The 21991-nt window shown below is 41.0% G+C and overlaps 2 protein-coding genes across 2 annotated transcripts in view; one reads left to right on the top strand and one right to left on the bottom strand.

Annotated features, from left to right (window-relative positions):
* The window catches only part of T265_11275 (hypothetical protein), a gene marked incomplete at both ends in the record, with an annotated part of 139357 nt that overhangs the window by 2566 nt on the left and 114800 nt on the right, over positions 1-21991 (top strand). The window lies entirely within an intron of this gene.
* Positions 17973-21991, bottom strand: part of T265_15393 (hypothetical protein) — a gene marked incomplete at both ends in the record, with an annotated part of 13833 nt that continues 9814 nt past the window's right edge. Inside the window, 1 exon segment of the mRNA XM_009177889.1 lies at positions 17973-18132. Within this exon segment, the coding sequence (XP_009176153.1) occupies positions 17973-18132 (160 nt within the window).

Below are 21991 nucleotides of genomic sequence, written 5' to 3'. Positions count from 1 at the left end.
CATGTAATATATGTGCTTCTGATGAAATAGCACCTGGACAGCAGCGTATCAAGAATGTCTTCACATTACCAGGGAATATCTGGACAGGGTTATTAAGGTGCATATCTACTTTAAACCCGATAGATCTTGGGTCACTTCAGCAGACAAGAGGAGCTCTACCATTCAAAGCAGACTACACTTTGAACGACCCCAGTGGATTCTTAATGGCAGTACGGTTGCGCCTAATGCAAATGAATGCTCACATTAATTTTGAAAACCGTCCCTCAAATGCATGCGATCACCTTGTTTCTTTTGTTGTTCTGTATCATTCAGTTTTGAGTTGCGGTTCCCTTTGGAAAGGATTGCAAGTGCCTCATCCAGTCTCGAAAATCATTTGTGGAATCTTCGGTTTTTCAAACTTCTTTTGTTATGGTCCATCCGAACAGTAACTGAGGGTTTTTTGACGTTTTTGATAGAGAGAAATTGGAAGCTATTTGCACGCATAGAGCTGCTGGTATTGAATTGATGTCGAGCCAAAATTGTTGCGAGTACTGCTTCCGATAACATTTTATCAGACAAATACATTCGTAAATATTTTACAAGGTTAATGGGACAAAATGTGTGATACTTGGTTACTTCAGGTACTCACAATTAGCTGGTCCTCAAATGGGTCTTCGAGTTTCTCCAGGAGGCAGTAATCTGCTAGGCAGTGCAAACTCAGTGCCTCGAGATGTATCTTTTGATGACAATGGGTCCTTGAGGAAGCCCGCTGACAGTATCTCATGCTGTTTAGAATGAATCTTCGCGGACGAACTTCGAACAGTTTAACGCCACTCCATGCACTTCATGTCATAACTGAATTTTGTAGACTTGGTTGTTGGTATCAACCAGTTGAATTCCAGTTGCACACTTCGTGCGTTTAGCTTCTCTGGGTCAAAAACAGGACGATAGATGCGCGTTTATTTTCCGGGATTGGCACCGAGCCGTACAACCCACATGGTTTGCTGAACACCAGTAAACAAAATCACCGACCTATACTGAAGTGTCTTGTACCGTAATGCACTTTCCAGATTTGTGTTCGCGTGCGGGATATGGATAAGTGGGTCCTAATGTGTACTTCAGTGAGTATTCTTCAAACAGAGGTGATTAGCCGGTGGATGACAGTTTTCCATGACTGAACACTGATGTGGCCACTGTATTCAAACGGGTTTCCTGGGAAGTAAAATACATCGTCTTAATACTGTCTCCTCAAGGCGTCCTAGAATTTTACGTACGAACGTTTCTGGTTATCCGTTCTTGATCGGGGTCCTTGCAATTGGCTTTCGTTCTGCCCCAAGGGAATCATGAGTGCACACCTTCTGAGCCCAGTTCGTAAGGATTTATCCTATATCTTGTACCATGGAAATTCGTATACTCACCAGATCAGGTTTCAATGGCTTTGCGTCAGTTCTTTTGGTCAGCACGACATGAAATAAGTTGGAAATACTCTTAGGCCAATCGTCCACAGTGAACCTCAGTGCGGAATCTGCCAAGTTAAACCCTCACCGACTGAGTTGAAATAGTCGCGGTTAGTAAGGGTATCATCGACATGTCGACGGCAAAATGGCAACATCTGGTTAAAACAGTACGCCGAGTCTTGCCCATTTTTCCCCTTTCCAACCTATTCGGACGGAACCAGGGGGCACATTCTTCTACAGAGCCCAAAGTTTTTCAAAATACTCGGGAGTAAACTCTGTCATTTTTCTGCTGAATCATCTACAACTGATTCTTGCCCGCGGTGAGCCTACCGCAACAATGAGAAACACGTATCAACCACTGGATTGGCACTAAAAATCACACCAACCAGTCTCTTCTACAGGCCCAAAGTTTTTCAAAATACTCGGGAGTAAACTCTGTCATTTTTCTGCTGAATCATCTACAACTGATTCTTGCCCGCGGTGAGCCTACCGCAACAATGAGAAACACGTATCAACCACTGGATTGGCACTAAAAATCACACCAACCAGTCAGGACGTTGATATGAGACAAGGCACGTGTATTTTTTTTACTCAGGTATCCAAGTCACGCAGATTGCCGGCAGCAACCACATACTGACCTTAAAACAACCAAAGATGAATGAAGGTGATCTTGAACAACGCTGCTCTCTTAACGGAACATACTGCTCATAAAATTTCTGAGTAGCATGTTCCATCGGGAAAATACACAGCGTCATCGTGATTAGCGTACAATCCGTATGAAGCATATTCACCTAAAGAGGGACATCAAATACGAGAAGTTCAGCTGGATTCAGTCGAGCCTCCTGTTGAAGCCAAGTTGGTGTGCAAACAGGTGTATTTCGCAAACGTTGTCACTTTTGTACTTTTGCTCAATTACATTGTTATTCTTTAGGAAAGATGCAGTATGTGGACGACAGTAGAGTAGGTAGATATTGAGGATAAACGTGCGGTCATGTGCCGCCTTACCGCACACAAAGAAGGCGTCCATTTCTGAGTAAAAGTTATTGGCTGGGTAATTCAGCGGTTTGGTATCATCGAGTCATCACTTCCACGCACTCACCGTCCCACTGAATGGAATCTATTTTTAACATATGATGCGAGGTATACATTTCCGTCAGGACTGATAGAAGTCATGTGCTGCGGCATGATAGAATTTTTCGTACTCTCTTCAGCTGCAAAACTGAAACACAGGATTTACAAAAAAGGAGTAGAAGCGATCATAAAGACACTGATCGATTGAATTTTGCCAGTCAGCTGATCGACACCTGGGTAGGCCAATCGATTAGTTACCAATCTGGTTGTCTATTTAGCTACTAGACACATGACATAGGCTCTAGAACAACCAACGAGCAATAAGTAGGAGCAGATAAATTGCATGAGCTTTTGTTTTCGATTCGGCAAAACCTAATTGTGAGAGGTCCACGGTGTAAATCGATCGCATTTTTAAATTAAGGTGCTATATCGCAATGCTGCAGAGCGGACGTTCAACTCTACTTGGTGGCAGTGGTGGAAGCGTCACCCATATACTCACCATCTTAAATATTACTAACAAGTTCTTAATGTTCCTCAAGGAATGAAACGATGTTGAGTATATTAAATCTCTAGGCACCTGGTGGGTTGGCCGCTGATCGACGCATTCATGTCACACTGAGTTAACAGAACAAAAGCTTTTGGAATCTGAAATCATGACTTTTGTCAAAATGAATAACATCTAACTCATGATCTGTCACTTTTGCCCAAATTACCACGAGCAAGCGTTACAGCTCTCGTGAAGTTCACGTATCGTCAACAGTCAGTCTTACAACTCTACTTCCATGAGTTCTGAATTCTGGTTCTTCGACCTCTAGAAACCCTGATCTACCGCAGTCCGATTTGGCAACTACTTTGTTTAAAGTACTGTGGCCAACTATGTCACTATATTAACCCGCTTTTAAGACGATATATCTTACGAGCAGGCGACCAGTTTTCAAGTAATTCCAGGGTAGATGGTTATGTACGTGCGTCTATTGTTTCGCTGAACACTGATCCACAAAGCATCGGACTACTTCAGATTCTTAGTCCTTCTAGAACTGTGTTAGCACTTAATAACCCGAACGACCGCCCTGTTGGGATTTCAACTTCATTAAACGTTCCGGATTGGTTAACAAGGCCTTTGCTGAAGCAGTTTTTACCTCAGGCTACTTATTAAAACAAACTCGCTGGTTTTTTGATCATTTTAGTTTTGTCCGAGATTTTGGGGCGCTTCCCCGTGTTTCGATCCTTCACGACTCACTTGCTTGTTTGTTCTTGTGGCTTTTCTGGGATTTCTGGTATGAATGGTAATTGCCGCTAATTTGGCTGAAGCGAGTTTAGTTTTCCGCAAAACTGATTGCCTTGTTGCGGCTCTCAAGTAACAAACCTCTATTAACCACCAGGATTTAGTTCCATTCATGTCAATTGTGAGACTCGTGTGGAGCCAGGCAATCTTTGGATTCCGGAAAATCTGGATGGCTAAATCTTTAGATAAGACTCTGATCCACATTTCTTCAACTGTCGAACTATTTCTGGAGAGAAATCCCGATCAGAAATTGAATTAAATCAGTGGAGATAAATATCGGTTGTTCGGATGACCAGTGTCGTCCGGTAAGCCAACCGACAGTAGAAATAATGGTAACTCTGGGGATGGCTTCTGATCACTTTGTCGGGCTTTGCAATCAATTTACAGTCATTCCATCACCACAGAAAGAGACACCGTCAGTCCGCGGTTGGATGGCTACTTTCTTCTTACCCGCATGCGTTTATGTAACTCTAGAAGAGTACATGTTCTCTATTGATACCGTTGACTGATCAAGAGTCAGACTCGTTGTGGGTCCATTGGTCGACTTTTGACTTACGTTGCTTACTGGTCTGTTTTCCGTTTATTTGACTGGTTGCCCCACTACCGTTCCTTGCTTCGATTAACCTGTCCTCGGTTTGTATCGCGTTGTGGTCTGGTATCGACTTTGGTTATTTGGTTGCATTTTTCTATTTTATCCGTTGTAATTGCTGAGTATTAAATGTACTCACTTTGTTCCTTTTATTTTTCCTTTGGGGACATATTTGAATTGCATGTTTCTTCTGTGAGTTTTACATATGGTTCCTTGCAGGCTGTAGAACAAATCCTACTAGAGAGCACATAAGAAGCTCATAGGAGTGGCAGGGAAATCTAATTCAAACTGACGAATCAATCTGATTGGAATATGCCTCCACCAAAAAATAAATAGGACAAATTGAGTAAATCTAATTGCAAACAAACTGAATGCAAAATGAGGACGGCAAACAAAACAGAGAGAGGAAACCGCTAAACGCATTAGGTATCGGAAGACCAATCCCATCAAAGAAAGGCAGGCTACGAAGGAACACAAACCACAAGTTGGCGAATGAACTCACAAGAGGGCTGCCTCTCAACCACACCAAGAAGGGAAAGGTAGCCTTCTAAAGTTATATAAACGTTCACTGGTAAGGACAACGTACCTGCCCAACAGCAGGTGACGAAGTGACTACAGTTTGATTGGAAATCTGGACTAAGTGTTCAACAGTCACACACAAAATATACCGTTTCCCAGAATTATGAAGTATGTTTTATTGAATGAAACTATCCACTGCTTTACTGAAAACTCTTCAGCTGCCGGTCTTGCCCTTCTAGAGACTTATCAGTCTGGAGCAGTCCACGAGTTTTCATCCACTTTATGCTCTACTTGGACCCAAATTGTACGAAATTTGCAAGGTACATCTTCACAACAGCTTGGTTTTAACGAGAAGCTCATCCGAGTCCCAGCTGAATAGTTTAGGTCAGGTGTTTGTGTTGTTCATGTGAAATTCGATTCAACCGTCTTACACTTAGCATAAAGTTCTCTCCTGTTAAGACTGTGAAACTTTGTTTGCATTGAGCATCCTTGATAAATGTAGTTATCTTTGTGCTGACCAAGTCGCTTCATTTGTCTATTTATCGTTCCCCTTTTCACTGCGAAGTTTTACAAACAAACAGACAGTTGCATTCCCTATATTTGAACGCCTTTTCGTTTTCATTACTAAACTATGTAACGTTTTTCTGCCTTAAAGACGCTACTTATTCGTACCTCCTCACCATCTTGTATGTGAAGTCATTTTGGAAGTTTTTCCTCGTTGTTATTCTCTCGGGCCTCCTTAACGCCGTTCAGAACTTTGTTCCCCAATCATCTTTTGATCTTAATATCGATCTGGTGATCGTGAACATTTGGACTGCGTGTTTACTTGAAACTTATCGCATTAGAATATTCTGCGAGCAGTACTTGAAAGTGCTTCACTCACTATCCAACTTAGTGACGTTTTGACTTTACGAGTTCGTAACGTCATGGCGTTATGAATTTACGAGTCAGTGCAGATGATCAGAGACCGTTGTCCGGGAAAATTCAATCTTTCGAGTACTAAATGTAGAGCAGGATGTAGAGCAAATAACATGGTGAAATTTCAAAACACAAATAGCTAAACACACTGATGCTAACCTACTTGCTGCCAGATCGATGTGACAATATCCGAATTCACTGATTGGTTAGGTGATTGAAAGGAAATGAAAATTAATTGATAGCTAAACTGGAACTGTTCAATAGCATAATTGATTGTTGGGAACGTGTTGGCCGAGTTGAGGATGGGTGACAGCAAAACGTTCGAATTTCCGAGCTGTCTGTGGGACGGCTGGGTGTAGCCAATCAGTACTGAAGCACGGCTAGGATTTACAAGGTTTTTAGCAAACGGTTGACTCCATCTTTCGCAAATCGAGCCTTGCTTAGAGTAACCTTCGATTTTAAGCTATGAGCCTCCGAGTCAAGCTTTAGAGTATAAATAAGAGAGCAGAATTACACAAGAACAGTATCAGCGTACAATAAAGTTGTGCCAAGCTTGTCAATTGGCTTGCAATCCTTTCGTCTCCATTAGAGAAGATATCACCAAGGCATGGTTACTAAGTCACGCAAACAGATCACCAGCCACCTGATCAACTAACAGAGAATCCACCCAAGCTATTAGTGTTCTGACACATTTCCGCTAAACATACTGCAGGTAGACGCCATTAATCAAAACCTTAACAACTATTGTGTACTAATTGAGGATTATTATGAATAATTTACGAATAACTGTCTTTCAATTGCTTTGTGTGACTGGTTCATAAGAAGAAAGTGCGCTAAATGTAACCTTGAGAACTCCAGAATAGTTTTTCACAAGTGATGCACTTGTTGTGTGATTGTGAGATTATGATACAATTTTGAAATTTCCCATTGGAAAACTCATTTTTGACCTGGGTAGGCATCAGAGTACTGCTCAGATGGTGATATTATGAGCACAGACATTTAAGTTCTGACCAAGTATATGGTCTAGCCACGACGTAATTAGTTAAAGCAGGGAAAGATCGGTAAGGGGAATTTCCTCCAGGAGAGTTTTCTGTTTTCCAAAGAAGTTGGAGGCCTCGGGGTTGAGGAGAGAATTAGTGTTGGTCCGGTTTATTAATCAAAACCCATTACTGCTAGAGCCCGCTGTTGATCACCAACTATTTAGTATTTCCCTTCTCTAAAGGCAGATGTTTTGTTTGGCCTTCTTCACTGACATCACTGGGTGGGCATACCAATGTAGTCCATTTGAAAGTAACCCTATCAGTCTACCAACATCGGTTCGATAGGAGATTAAACTGCATCCAGCAGAATCCGCTTCAACTGAATGTGTTGCATCAGGCCCCCCTCGTGTTTAAGTCCGTACGATATCCCAGATATCGTAATATATTACTGAAAGGCCGATCAGAGTAAAAGTTTGATGCAAACTAAAGGACTGCGGCTATCTGTCGATCCCCAGCAAGGGTAAAACCAATCTTAGGCTGTCAAAAGCTTTCAGCAACCTTATGAATATCGTACTCTCTGAAACGGCTGACTGGCTGATGCAGTAAAGTCAGTTGAAGAAGAACATCACAAAACAGGGATTCAGCTAGGATTTCGATCGGGCAGAATCCGTTCAACTGAATGTGTTGCATCAGGCCCCCCTCGTGTTTAAGTCCGTACGATATCCCAGATATCGTAATATATTACTGAAAGGCCGATCAGAGTAAAAGTTTGATGCAAACTAAAGGACTGCGGCTATCTGTCGATCCCCAGCAAGGGTAAAACCAATCTTAGGCTGTCAAAAGCTTTCAGCAACCTTATGAATATCGTACTCTCTGAAACGGCTGACTGGCTGATGCAGTAAAGTCAGTTGAAGAAGAACATCACAAAACAGGGATTCAGCTAGGATTTCGATCGGTTTTCTCCTAAAACCAAATTGGTATGAAAGTGAGCGTTGTTTTCGAATTTTTATGCAAACTGGGTCCGTGCATAACACGAGGGTGACGGACAGTCGGGGCTTGAAGCTATCTAGTGAGCCCCAAAAATGGCGAAACAGATCATTGGGAGCCGTAGAGTTTTGGCAACCTTAGCGCGTTAGTCTTGTCTATGTTTGTCCAAGAGCTACACTGACTACTGCGGACACAAGTTCAGACCCACAAGACGAGCACAGGAAATTCTCAGGTTGAACAGAGGAAAAAAATATTTAGTACCTCCCTGTTCGTCATTCAGAACCACTTAATGAGCAGTCGAAAGACAAAGTATGGATAAATTATGAAGGTTGAAGCAGTGAATTGAGAAAATTATAAAATAACAACAAATTTTGCTTGGGCTGGAAAGATGTCTTTTCAGCCTGTCGCGTTGCATCAAATTGTCATTTTATGCCTACAACCCACGTTTTGTATGTCAGAGCGTCCGTTTCCAAAACTTTGTGGTCAGTTTTGTTGCGAGTGGGGTTTTCTGGTAGAAACACACTCGTTTGCACATTACCAAGAGACTTAGCTGAACCTCTAGTTTTTGATTAGCGTATTCAGCTTTTTGCATTTCAATCCGTTGGATCTTAAACTTACTTTCCTCTTCTATGGTGAATACTTTGCCGTTTTTGGAATACCCATGGGAAAAACTGAGTTCTTTTGAGCTCTTGTTCCAAAGTGTTCATTTGCTGCCCCGAGGATTGGGAGGGTTCTGTCATACTCAAGCGTACCTCCCGCCTACTTATGCAACCGTAACCCGGGTTGAGCATGATCATCAAAGTCTTCGCCATCAAGAAGAGAATGTATACGCTTCAAACACCGCTCACACCTAATAATTCTGTGACTATTCTCATTCTCTCCCTATTCTAACAAGCCGCGTTCAACTCTTAATTTCCAAGGTTGAGAAAACCAGATTGTAGATACTATGTTTCACGTAGTAAATACAAACTTGAATCGACCAACCATCCTCATTGAAGAAGGAAGGCTTTAACGTGTTCTGTGGCCTGGTTTACTGTTAGCGAAAGCTGGCCTATTGAAATGGGCGCTCAAATGCTTTAAAAATGAAACTGAATCTAACGGGATGGCAATCAGGTGGCCTAGCTAACTGTTGTGACGCCGGGTGCAGTGCCCCCAAAGCGAAATTAAAAAGCCCCAGTCGTAGACCGTCTGGATTGCAGATCTGACACTCGCAATGGCACAGAAGAGCGAGACAGATCAATGGGAATACCAAACAATCAAGTGAAAGAATACGAGCACTTGCTGGTAGACTGGGTAGACTTATCCAACAGTGGACCAATATCATGTGTTGTCTGACTGATCGACGAGTGAACAAACCCAAATCGTGCACTACCTAACTAGTATTTGATCACAGGCTGGAGAAGCAGCGCAGGTCAGTGGTTTTGCGTGATTCTTTCTGACATGGAGTCTTTTTTCCGATAGCACCCGAAATAGCAAAGCAGAGAAAAAACATCCGATACCGTTATTTTCGCTCATCGCCATGTTTCAACAAAGGAGGAAATTAGGCTGAAAAATAGACTGTCTAGCTGTCAAACGGTTTTGTTTAAGATAAAATTAATGACATGAACAGCAAAATCAAAGACCAGAGTGTGCAATGAATCAACGTATCTTTACATATTAATTTATATATTTCGTCCTGCTTGAATACTTGAGTGAATGGTCTGTTTACTTTAACTGCTCAAGTTTGAACTGCATGAACAGCTAAGGAATATTAGGAGGAAAGTTTATCTTCCATGTTTCTCTTGAAGCAGCGACTAAGATATCAAATATTCAGCAACTGGGATATTCTCCCCTGTTCAGGGAAAGCTCTAGGGTTATGGCAGAATGAAGGGAGCTGAGATGGTCCCGATTTCAATTTTTCTAACAAAATCCAACAGTTAACAACAAGTCAGGCCTCAAAGACGCTATTAACTGATGACCGTCACGCACTCAGATTAGCAAGTCCCCTGAGAGGAGCTCAAACTTTGAAACTTTTCAAACATTTATGTAATAACATGGATTCAGGACACCATGCACTTCTAGGTCCATTCGATAGATTTTAAAGGAAAATCTGGTTGAGTGCGCTTTCGAATTTGGCAGTGTATGAAGAAATGTGGTCCTTGCAAATATATCGTTGTCAGATGTCTCAGGTATAAGTGAGGCTGTTATTTTGTTAGTGGTGTTAGTAATCTTCTGAAACGATGACTACTTAATAGGTACCAAACATTTCCCAATTGATTGGAGTCTTTAACATATTTTACTGCCTACTACTCATGAGTAGCTTTCCTGTGTGAGTTCAAAATGTTCGCTTGTTGAGCTATACTGTAAGCGGTACGTGGTGTTTAGTAGGACCAGTCAAATGGCATTGGTCTGGAAATGTGACAGAATAGTGACAATCATTTGCGTAAATAACCGAAAATTAAAAAAAATTTAGAAGATTTTGAAATGAAAATTTCTTTAACGTGGCATTTAGTTACACGAGGATCCAGTGCTGTTAAATGTCCGTTAAGTGAGCATCATACAGGCAAGCTCGAGTTACCACTGTGAACGTACTTAACAAATTGTCAGAAACAAATGGTGCTGGATTTATTCTCACAATCTGCGCACAACCTACCACCAATTTGGCTACATTTGAAGTCAACATGACGGGTCTATCCCCAAGAGGACTGGACGGCCACTCACCAAGTTGAACTGCAAGCTAAAATGTACTAAGCTTGAAATTGACACTGATTTTAAAAAGTTAACTGCGGCGAGCTTAAAAATGAGCGTTATCTAAAACCATTCCACAGAATTCCCAGTAAGTCACTTGCAGTTCCAATCAGAAAACTATTGACCGCCGTGTGGTATTGGTAGGTTAGCGTTGAATGCAGATTTAAACGCCTAATACTAGTTTCTCACTACCTTGTCTTCAGGTTTACTCACTTTGTGAGCTCATAAGCCATGAGCTGAGTTACCAATTGTACACAGAGGAGTGGAACAGTGAAAGGACACTTGCATGCAAATAAAAGGGGGGTTCTCACTGTGTGACACACATGTTCTACTGACAGCTACTCTATATGACACTCCCAGTCCTGATGTCCACGTTTACAAAAGCGGTCACTACTATTCTGCCTGGTAAATTGTGCAGAACCTGTGTATCTGAATAACCAAGCATGAGGCAGCGTTATGCATCCCTATGACAACCAGCTATCACGTAGATTCAGGTAAGGGAGGTTTGGAAAACTATGTGGGAAATTGCAATGCAGATCATCTATTATTTATGCACAGATGTCACGTATGTAGAGTAGAGCACTCTTCACTGGATTCATGACTATTTATAACATTCTGCTAACTATTTTGGGCGAGAATTAGTGACGGCCTTATCTTCCGTTAAACGCTCTGGTCTGCATAAAGGCAACATAAAAGTGCACGAAGGATTTATTCAGATCCGGGTGAAGTTTACGGAGAAATCCCTCTGGATAAGAGAAAGGTTCACATAATAATAGAGCACGCCATGGTTTTCGAGTCTGCTCCATCTATCTATCTATCTATCTATCATCTATCTATCTATCTATCTATCTATCTATCTATCTATCTATCTATCTATCTATCTATCTATCTATCTATCTATCTATCTTATCTATCCTATCTATCTATCTATCTATCTATCTATCTATCTATCTATCTATCTATCTATCTATCTATCTATCTATCTATCTATCTATCTATCTATCTATCTATCTATCTATCTATCTATCTATCTATCTATCTATCTATCTATCTATCTATCTATCTATCTATCTATCTATCTATCTATCTATCTATCTATCTATCTATCTATCTATCTATCTATCTATCTATCTATCTATCTATCTATCTATCTATCTATCTATCTATCTATCTATCTATCTATCTATCTATCTATCTATCTATCTATCTATCTATCTATCTATCTATCTATCTATCTATCTATCTATCTATCTATCTATCTATCTATCTATCTATCTATCTATCTATCTATCTATCTATCTATCTATCTATCTATCTATCTATCTATCTATCTATCTATCTATCTATCTATCTATCTATCTATCTATCTATCTATCTATCTATCTATCTATCTATCTATCTATCTATCTATCTATCTATCTATCTATCTATCTATCTATCTATCTATCTATCTATCTATCTATCTATCTATCTATCTATCTATCTATCTATCTATCTATCTATCTATCTATCTATCTATCTATCTATCTATCTATCTATCTATCTATCTATCTATCTATCTATCTATCTATCTATCTATCTATCTATCTATCTATCTATCTATCTATCTATCTATCTATCTATCTATCTATCTATCTATCTATCTATCTATCTATCTATCTATCTATCTATCTATCTATCTATCATCTATCTAACCTACCCATTCATCCATCCATCTATTCGTTTGCTCATATGCATTTATGAAGCAACTTTGGTTGGGCCAAATATATTTATTTTAGTTTGCAGCGGGATGCTCAAATGAATCCTAGATTAACATGCAATTTATGACATTATTGAACTGCATTTTCCACACGACGACAACCTCATTTATTAGTGAGTACGATGTCCCAGATCTTCCGGTCTATTTTCTCGAAGGCTGTTTAACCTTATGAGCGAGTTCCTTCGAAAATATCCTTGGTCTACTTTGTGAGACTGGCCAAGACAAAAACAAGATTTCGATCACAATGATCGTGTGATCAGAGTTTCGTCCATTCTGCATTCTATCTGTGCTTATCACTTCGAACCATGAAACAAAGAACAAAGTAACATGACCTCCGCGCTTAATAATGAGGATGTCCGCATTTCCATTTTAATTTCTTGATATGGTAGCTAGCCGCGTAAATGGCAAGTTGCAGTTAGACGGATGGACTAAAAAGCGTACAACAGTTCGGTTTAAAACAGTCGATCGGTGGACACATTGTGGTGTTTCGCAGTCTACAGCATGACAAGGTAAACTGTCTGACGTGAGTGGATCTCCAGTAAAGCAATCAAATGAAGTGAACAGTCAGATTGTTATCTTGTTCCCTGTAAGAACTTTCATTGCAATGTCACATACATTCCAGTAATGAACAGCTTGTGTGCACTTTTGGAGAACACTGCTTGCCGAAAAGAAAAAGAGCATTGCTTGGAGATATCTTTCGAACTACTGAGCACTGCAATTCTTACGAATCTCTAAAATAGTTCGAATTTACGTCGTCAGGGGCTAACAGCCCGGTTTGTCTGCACACTTGGAGAATTTGGGACTACTGGCTTTTCGCCGCATGTGATCCTGAGTCCACGGGCTCCTTGAGTAGGGAATTTCATGCAGTTTGTGCGGTTTTTCATTCTTGTTTTTCTGGTAGCACCCGAGATATTCCCAAGATTTCCGCCAGCCTATTGAAGCAATTACAAGAGTAGAAATCAGACATCATAAACCACACTTTTCCGATCACTCTGGGTATTTTTCCCGCTTTTGCGATCTCCCTAAGTGAACAGCAATTAACTACACATGGTCAAACATAAGTGACCACATTGCATTCCACAGATTTGTATGTTCGAGTCTCCATGGGCACCCGAATTTCCAGGAGATCGATTTTCCCCTTTTTTTGGGCTGGCCCAGGTGAAGAATGTTTCCGCTACATTACATACGTACGTCACATTTATACTAATAAAAAACGATTGCGCACGATGTCGTAGCAACACTCGGCACTTAATGGATTCTGGCCTGTAGGAACTGGAAACCGATTCTGAGTGTACCAGATGTCCATTTTGCCACTTAAACACTGTTTTAGAATTAATTCAAGGTCCAAGTTCTTGTCGGCCTCTCTTCTTAACTTCCGCATGATCCCCCAAATAAAAGCCAGGTTGGTTTGTTTCGCGTTTCTACCAATAAACCAAAATTAATCTTTAGCACGAGTTGTCGTGATTCACCCTAGGATTCCTTCGGCTGGATAACTAAGAGGGAATGCAATGGGGATATTGTTTTACTTGATAAGGAAGAATGTGGCATACAAAGTCTGTATTTGGTGATCTGTCCGCTTGACTGGCAGGTGACATTTTCATGTGATACTGGACAGAACTCACGTGCTTGATCGTTTACATTCATCATGTATGACCGCAAATAGGTGGTAGGTTAGCAAAATAAGCTCATTTGCGGGCAAATTTGTTTTCTTTTTTGAGAGACTCACTGGGAGTCTAGCTGAATCTCTTGTTTATGATGTTCCAAAAGCTACTGAATGTGCTGCACGAGGCTACGATACGATATTCGAGATATCGCGATACTTGTATATACTTAGTGCACTATTCATAAGGTTGCTGAAAATTCATCGACAGCCCACGACTGGTTTCGCCCTTCTTGGGGCTCATCAGGTAGGCGCAGTCCCCGGGTTTCCGTCAACGTTATGTCCTACTTAAAACAGCACAACATTAGAGAAATACACTCATTTGCAATAAATTTGGTCTTTCAAGAGACTCATCTGGAACCCAGCCGAATCCCTCGTTTATGAGTAATGCATTAAGTATGTTGGTGACAGGTTACTTTGATTTATGGGTCACAAAATCAAATATCTAATTCGTTCTTCAATCCAATTTTCACTCCAAGATAATCTCTTTTGTGAAGCAACTTGTAGGATTTGAGTATAAAAGCCTGAAAGATTGTGGAAGCCATTCTTTTACTCGCGCTTGCACCCATGATACAGTATCCGTAGGTTCCACTTTGTTTTCCCCACATAAACAGCTACCATTTTCTCGCCAATCGGATTCAATAATGTCTGCATTCAAGTAACCGACGTGTAAATTAAGGTATCCTAATAAATGTATTAAAAGTTCGGCGATCACGTGATTTATCATGGAGATTTTTAATGCGGTTTCAAAATCTTCTAGGAACCTGAATAACATCAGTCGGCTCCGGGTTAAGAACTAAAATTCACTGAGCGAATCTCGGTACCAAGTGCATCTACCAGCTAGACATACCATGATTCAAACTCATCAGTTCACGATTAGGTATCTACAGAAGAAATGGTCAAAACAGTCAGCAGACAAAACAAGGGTTTTCTTGTATACTCTGAATGAAAATGTATAAGAATTTTGCCATCCTCCGAAAGGATTTTCCAGTAAGGTATATTGAAAAATGCGGGTCCATATTTGAAGCTGAAGTGCATTGTACCCAGAGCCCTCTAATGGTCCAAGTCAGATTTGGTACATTCTGAGGAGTGTTCTTTATACAGAGGGATGGGATATTACAGTTCTGAATTTGAGCATCCGACGCCAATAAAAACAAAGTTTGCACACCTCACAATCTTCGTCAGCGTGGACGAATTTACTCGAAACAGCTCGCCGAACTTTTGTCTGATCACCGTTTGCGTTCGACTTTATTTTTCCCAAATGTGAGCTAGTTTATTTCGTGCTAAATTCATTTGTCATCGAGCGGATCGTTTTTTCGCTGTCATTAGCTTCAGGGGACAATTCAATCGACGCAATGCAAATGAATGTTTGAATGTTATTCATGCGAGTTTGTGTGAACACTGTGTGTGTCACACCAATTTTCTATGGGATTTCGACAACGACCGGGTTAACTTTGTGTCCAACAATCTGATGAGAGAAAAAGGGATAAAGTTTTTTGGGGGTTTCGAACAGTACGGCATTTCTAGTGGTGGCAAACTGACAAACAAATGCGAAAACCCGACTGACAGTTGCGCTGAAATCCAAAGCCAAGGGTGAAGTTGATTTTCCGGAATTGTTGTAGCTATTCTGTGTAAATCTGTAAACCAACCAAAGTTCATATTGCTCACATTAAAGATGTACCTTTAATTCCACAGAGCTGTTCATAAACAGTTGTGTTTTCTGGAGACTAATGCGGAAGACGGGAGGTTTTGTAGATTGAACGACATTCATCTGTTGACTTTAGATCAACTTTGTGGTTCTGTCCACTCCTGAAACGGAATGGAGTCTTTTCGATTTAACTAGTCAGTTGAAATTCCACGACTTGGGATTTTGCTTTCATTGCCAACAAGTTTTGCGTTTTAGTTGGTGAATGCGCCTGAAAAATGTTGTTGAATCTATACTTCTAGGTAACAGAAATGTCGAGATATTACTCGTAACACAGCACACCGTTGTGCGGATCTCACCGCTCGGTGGATACGTGTATGATTGATAGCTTAATGGTTGTAAGATGGCTCCCCACGTAAGATTTGTTTTCCTAAATCCACCAAACGTGTAGTGGCTTATTCTTAGAACCAGGAAACCAGAGATGTTTAAAAACTTGTTTGCCTCTGTTTATACCACACAGTTACTCTGTGATGAACGGTTTAACTAGAGGTATCTTCCGGCAGCAAGGAATATAAGGCACTGACGATGCTCTCTTCTCATGTTGTTCTATTTCCGATTCCTCACTGAGGAAAACACTCAAGGGTGCAATTTGGATACAGTCAATCCACACCTTACAAAGGACGAAAATTTGGATCACACTACTTCAAAAATCTGCTTTTGTTGTTCTCTACAACTTTTGCTTGCATTGTTTTCTATACTGTTTGACCATGAAGCACTCTCAACATTCCCTGTCGACAGAAAGCGTTCATCTTCGCTTGGTTTCTTTTCCGTCCATTACCGTAAACCTGCTTCGCTAAAGCGTCCGCCGAAATTCAGTGTTTGATAAGTCTATCCGGCTCTAAAGCGCCAGTCGATATCTCGTCAGTTCTTCTTATCGCTTCTGGGAGCTGTCGTCCTTATCATCAAACTTTTTATTGTTGTTTCCCCGCATGTGTAATTCTTTCTGTACTGAAAATGTTCAACCATTAAGTCTAACATTTAAACGTTCGTGGTGCTAGCAGAGAAATCGCGGATTCGAGATCTCGTGCACTTTCGTGAGATGCGCACTACTGATGTTTCTCGATAAGAATGAAACATCTATACAGTGCTTTCTGATCTCTCAACGTTTGTGGGATTTACTTACAGGATGAACGTTTCGTTAAAACCTACGTTTTGTTGACTATTCTATTGTGTTCACACAACCGCGGTTTAACTAGAGGTATCTTCCGGCAGCAAGGAATATAAGGCACTGACGATGCTCTCTTCTCATGTTGTTCTATTTCCGATTCCTCACTGAGGAAAACACTCAAGGGTGCAATTTGGATACAGTCAATCCACACCTTACAAAGGACGAAAATTTGGATCACACTACTTCAAAAATCTGCTTTTGTTGTTCTCTACAACTTTTGCTTGCATTGTTTTCTATACTGTTTGACCATGAAGCACTCTCAACATTCCCTGTCGAGAGAAAGCGTTCATCTTCGCTTGGTTTCTTTTCCGTCCATTACCGTAAACCTGCTTCGCTAAAGCGCCCGCCGAAATTCAGTGTTTGATAAGTCTATCCGGCTCTAAAGCGCCAGTCGATATCTCGTCAGTTCTTCTTATCGCTTCTGGGAGCTGTCGTCCTTATCAACAAACTTTTTATTGTTGTTTCCCCGCATGTGTAATTTTTTCTGTACTGAAAATGTTCAACCATTAAGTCTAACATTTAGACGTTCGTGGTGCTAGCAGAGAAATCGCGGATTCGAGATCTCGTGCACTTTCGTGAGATGCGCACTACTGATGTTTCTCGATAAGAATAAAACATCTATACAGTGCTTTCTGATCTCTCAACGTTTGTGGGATTTACTTACAGGATGAACGTTTCGTTAAAACCTACGTTTTGTTGACTATTCTATTGTGTTCACACAACCGATTGCATCATCCATTTCCTAGATGACCGCACTGCCTTTGACATCTACGCTACTGTCATGGAGTAAGACGAAGGAGCGATTTTTCAAGCCAACCATAGTCAACTGCATTCACTAATGCAGGAACGGTCGAGCACTCGCTCTCACTGTACCGTCATTCATTTTTTTTAGTTTGTCCATGCTGGATATGTTTTTTTCACAATAATCCCTCTTGATTTGGTGACATAAAATAGCTAGCCTCGTAAACCTTAAAACAGTTCGTTTGCTTTTCCATTCCACGGACACTCGTCAAATGAGTGTATTTCTTGAAAGCAGTTCAATTTGGGTTCAAGTGGAACGTAAGGTTGACGGGAACTCGGGGACTGCACCTACCTGATGAGCCCCAAGAAGGGCAAAACCGGTCATGGGCTGTAGAAGAGTTTTCAGCAAACTTGTGAGCAGTTTCCTTTAGGAAAATATACTGCGATATCTCGAATATCGTGCCAAATGAATAATGAGGCAGCCTGTGTGCAGCACATTCAGTTGTAGAATATCATAAGCGAGAGATTCAGTTGAGTCTCTGGTGAAAACCAACTTGATTTGCAAATGAGTGTATTTCTCGATGACTCTTGAGTAGTTTGCTCATGTATGAGATAGAACTCCTCCTGCCATCAAAATGGTTTGTTGCATGGGAGATTGAAGGCTATACACTTATACTTCATATGTTATACGACGACTCGCCGCTAACTGGAAATTACATCCCCCTCGAGAAGTGGTCTATCTACGTTTGCATACGGGTGCTGCCACGGTCGGTACTCTTCAGTAGCTGCCTCGATTCCCTGCAGATGTTAGCTTTTTGTTCACAAAAGTAACCAATGCTTCTAAGTAAATATTCACTGTATTTCAGCCGAATTGTCTTTTTATTCATTACCTCTGCGCCTTCATCTTGCTCTTCACTAGTCCCCTATTCATAGATACTCCGTCCTGTTCGTGAAACCACTTTACACTAAAGGAGCACTGTGCAGTTGTTTAGTCTTTGTTTCCATTAATCAGAGGCGCGCATCTTTGGAAACTCCAGAAAGTCTCCGACCGGTGGTCTTCCAGCTATTAGTTTGAAAACTTTACCGTTCAGCCTTGAGTGTCAAATCCGCAGTACGATTAACTCGCACTTAGAGAGGATATAGCGTTACTCATCCGTCAATAACTTGAATCGAGTCACGCGCCCCGCGAGTGACGGCTTTGCAGATGAAAATTTCTTGGGACAATGACGATATGCACAAAGGATGTCCTACAATGCCAATCTCGGACTTTCACTGCAGACACACTCGCTTCCCTTGTGAGACAAAGTCTCCACTGAAGATTCTCTTACACTACCAATATTTCTTCCTTCAACTGACCGAAAACGAACAGTAAAACCTACTGTGTTTTTGTTCACATTCATCCTGAAGCTATGAATTTTGCCTTTCACAAGGGATGAGCTAAATCCAGGCTTTTCCATTCCCCATAATTATGCGTCTTCGTGTAGGAAAAAATCTCAGGCGCAACCATTACTCGGCGAAAGCGTGCGCAGTTTTAGCGAAACGAATAAAAACTATCCTGTTCCGCACAAATTACTGGTAATCCAAGTATACGAAGTTTGTAAGCTATGGATTATTGTGGAAAGCTTTGATCATTGCGACTACGTACACCGTTTTGTTAAACATGCAGTAATTTCGATGATTTCTGTCTGAACGTCAGAGGACACTGATTTTGACCAACACATGTGTTGACGAAGTAACGCTTGATTTCGTCTCTACATTCGCCTCCAAATGCTGTCGGAACTGTCAAATAATTTGCCCAAACGGACATTGGGTCGTCCTTTAAAGATGGTTTTGCTTATCACGTGAATGAGGAGCATTCCAACCTTTCAGCTACAAGACAAGATTTGCTGACATTTTAGGTATCCAGCGTGGTTTGTTTCCTAAACTCTACACACCAACTTAGGTATCGTGCATGATCCAGCACCTAACACAAGGTTGCTGAAAACTCTTCAACAGCCCATTACCGGCTTTGAGGTCATCAGCTAGACGTAGATCTCGATTGCAAATCAATCTTATTTCTTATTTGAGGTGAGTCTATCGCAAAATTAAATTGGTTTACTAATGAGTATATTTAGCTCATTTCGTGCAATTTGGGTTCAAGTAGAACATGAAATTGATGGAAATCATGGGACCGCGCCTACCTGATGAGCTCCCAGCAAGACGAAACCGGTCGAAGGTTAGTCGAAGAGTTTTCAACAATTTTATGAGTAGTGTATTACTTTTATTCAAACATACACTTCTAAGACACTAATATTACTACCCTTTTTGTTGATTCTATTTCCTTATGTTCACTTTAGGGCATCTAACTTTTCAGCATACATCAAGATGGAAGCTGTCCATCAAAATTTTGATCAATTTCGATTCTTATTACATAACTATACTAAGAACGTTGTCGTCTGCTGAGAAAGCGCGATACTCAGGCAAAACTGTTTCATCGACCTGATTGTTAACTATAGTTGGGCTTTATAGGATATTCGTGGTGTACACGATTTCAGTCAGACACCCTCCAAGGTCGCAATTCTTAAATTAAGTAGCCCACATTAGTGAACCACATAACGGTTCACTTGAGTCATTCGAATGATAACAGATCAAGTTATCGGTGGGGGACAAGGTAGAGATATCCGATGGTTCAGTCTACTCCTTCTACTGAAATACGCTTAAACTAAAAGTTTTTACGTGTAATTTCTGAGCTAACACGGCTGAATATAGGGTCGAATTAAACCAGTCAAATCTTTGTACGGGTGATCGAAAGAACAAGTTTGGAAAGATCAGGTGGATGACACGTTTTTCATCGTAAAACAATCCTCTAGGTTTTCACATGGCTCTGTGCATCAGTCCTTCCAAGGCCCACAGTGTTTGCAACCCACACTCACGAGGAAGCTCTTTCGTTTGACTGGCACACAAATGAACCACATGTGTTAGCACTACTGAACGAATGCCCTTTCATCGATGACGACGAAGAGTTCAGCGTTCACAAGGTTTGGATTACTATTCTCGGGGAAATTCACAGTGCAAGATCCAACTACAAAGAACAACATTTCTTGTTTCGAAATCCTCACTCTGCGCTGAATCGGGTGGCCGGTTTTTATTCAGGACACTTAGATATAACCTTTTACATGTTCTTCAGAGCCATTTAGGAAAAGCCGATATTTCAAGATAACATATTATCCATTCATACTGCCGTATTCACAAGACCATGGTTTCCCTTCCGTATATTTGATTTTCATACCGTTGTGCACACAAATTTAGGCAATCTCACTCAAAACGACGTCAGACGCAAGCACAGGGTTTCTGCCTACCTGAACCAGGCTTCTGTATGTCACGATCAGTCCGAAGGTACAAGTTCTGATCGCAGTCGAATGTGAGCGTAAAACTTCACCAAAGCTCAATAAGAGGCCTGCAAAAGCGTCAGTTTTTTTTTAGATGAACAATCGAAAACGCTACATACCATGAAATATGCTGCCACCGCTACTTGAATTCAGTCTGCGCTGGCCTGAATAACGCCTCATCAGCTGTCAGCACGCAAAATGACGTGTCAGCGGCAGAGCGAATCCGACGGTGAAGTGAATGAACAGCTGTTTCGAATAGCATGTTCAAAAGTCGAATGTTTTAAGAGGAACCGTAGCGCAGAAAATCAAACTAGTGTCTGACCTTCCAGACACTACATGCTCGGTTCAATTTGCAGCGAAGCTTAGTGTGCAATACAAAATAAACCTTGTTTTCGAGTTGGAAAGGCTTGGAATACGAACTGAATACAACGGAGTTTTACAGTGATTCCTTGGGTTTGTTTCTTTGTACACTGGTACGCAGCAGGATGAGGCGAAACCGATCAATTTCAATTTGTTCTTGCGCCATACTGTACCGAAACTCTAATTTTTCCGTAACGCTATTCTCCATTTTAGATGTTACTTGTGGCCTTGTGACAAGTATTACATAGCGTGCGAGAAAGTTATCTTGCAACAAAGAAGCAGTGCCTTGTAAAAATGTTCTGACCATATTGTTCTTCCAAGCTAGAGCAATAAACCGCTTGATTTTTAGACGTAGTATACTATTCATAAGGTTGCTGGGAAACTTTTCGACAGTTCAAAACCGGTTTTGTCTTTATTGAAGCTCATCAGGTAGGCACAATCCGCGAATTTCCGTTAACTAACCTAGGCTGCGTTCGCAGCCTAGGTTTCCCAATGTTTCGTTGCTGATTGCGGCATATAGTGAACAGAAAATTTAAGGTGCTGATGTTGTCTACAGCGGTCAGATCATCAAGTTTCGGACTAATCTCTGTTTATGAATTTCACTAAGACCTCGCTGATGGTCACCAGGCAGGTGTATAACCAATTTCCATGTGCTGTAGCTTCTCACATTACGGGTTACATGATATCGTGCAAAAAAACATTCATTTCGGAAGCTGAG

This window comes from Opisthorchis viverrini (assembly GCF_000715545.1).
Source record: "Opisthorchis viverrini unplaced genomic scaffold opera_v5_466, whole genome shotgun sequence".
Taxonomy (NCBI): Eukaryota; Metazoa; Platyhelminthes; class Trematoda; order Opisthorchiida; family Opisthorchiidae; genus Opisthorchis; species Opisthorchis viverrini.
Note: the sequence above shows the minus strand (reverse complement) of the source record. Positions and strands in the feature narration are given on the sequence as shown.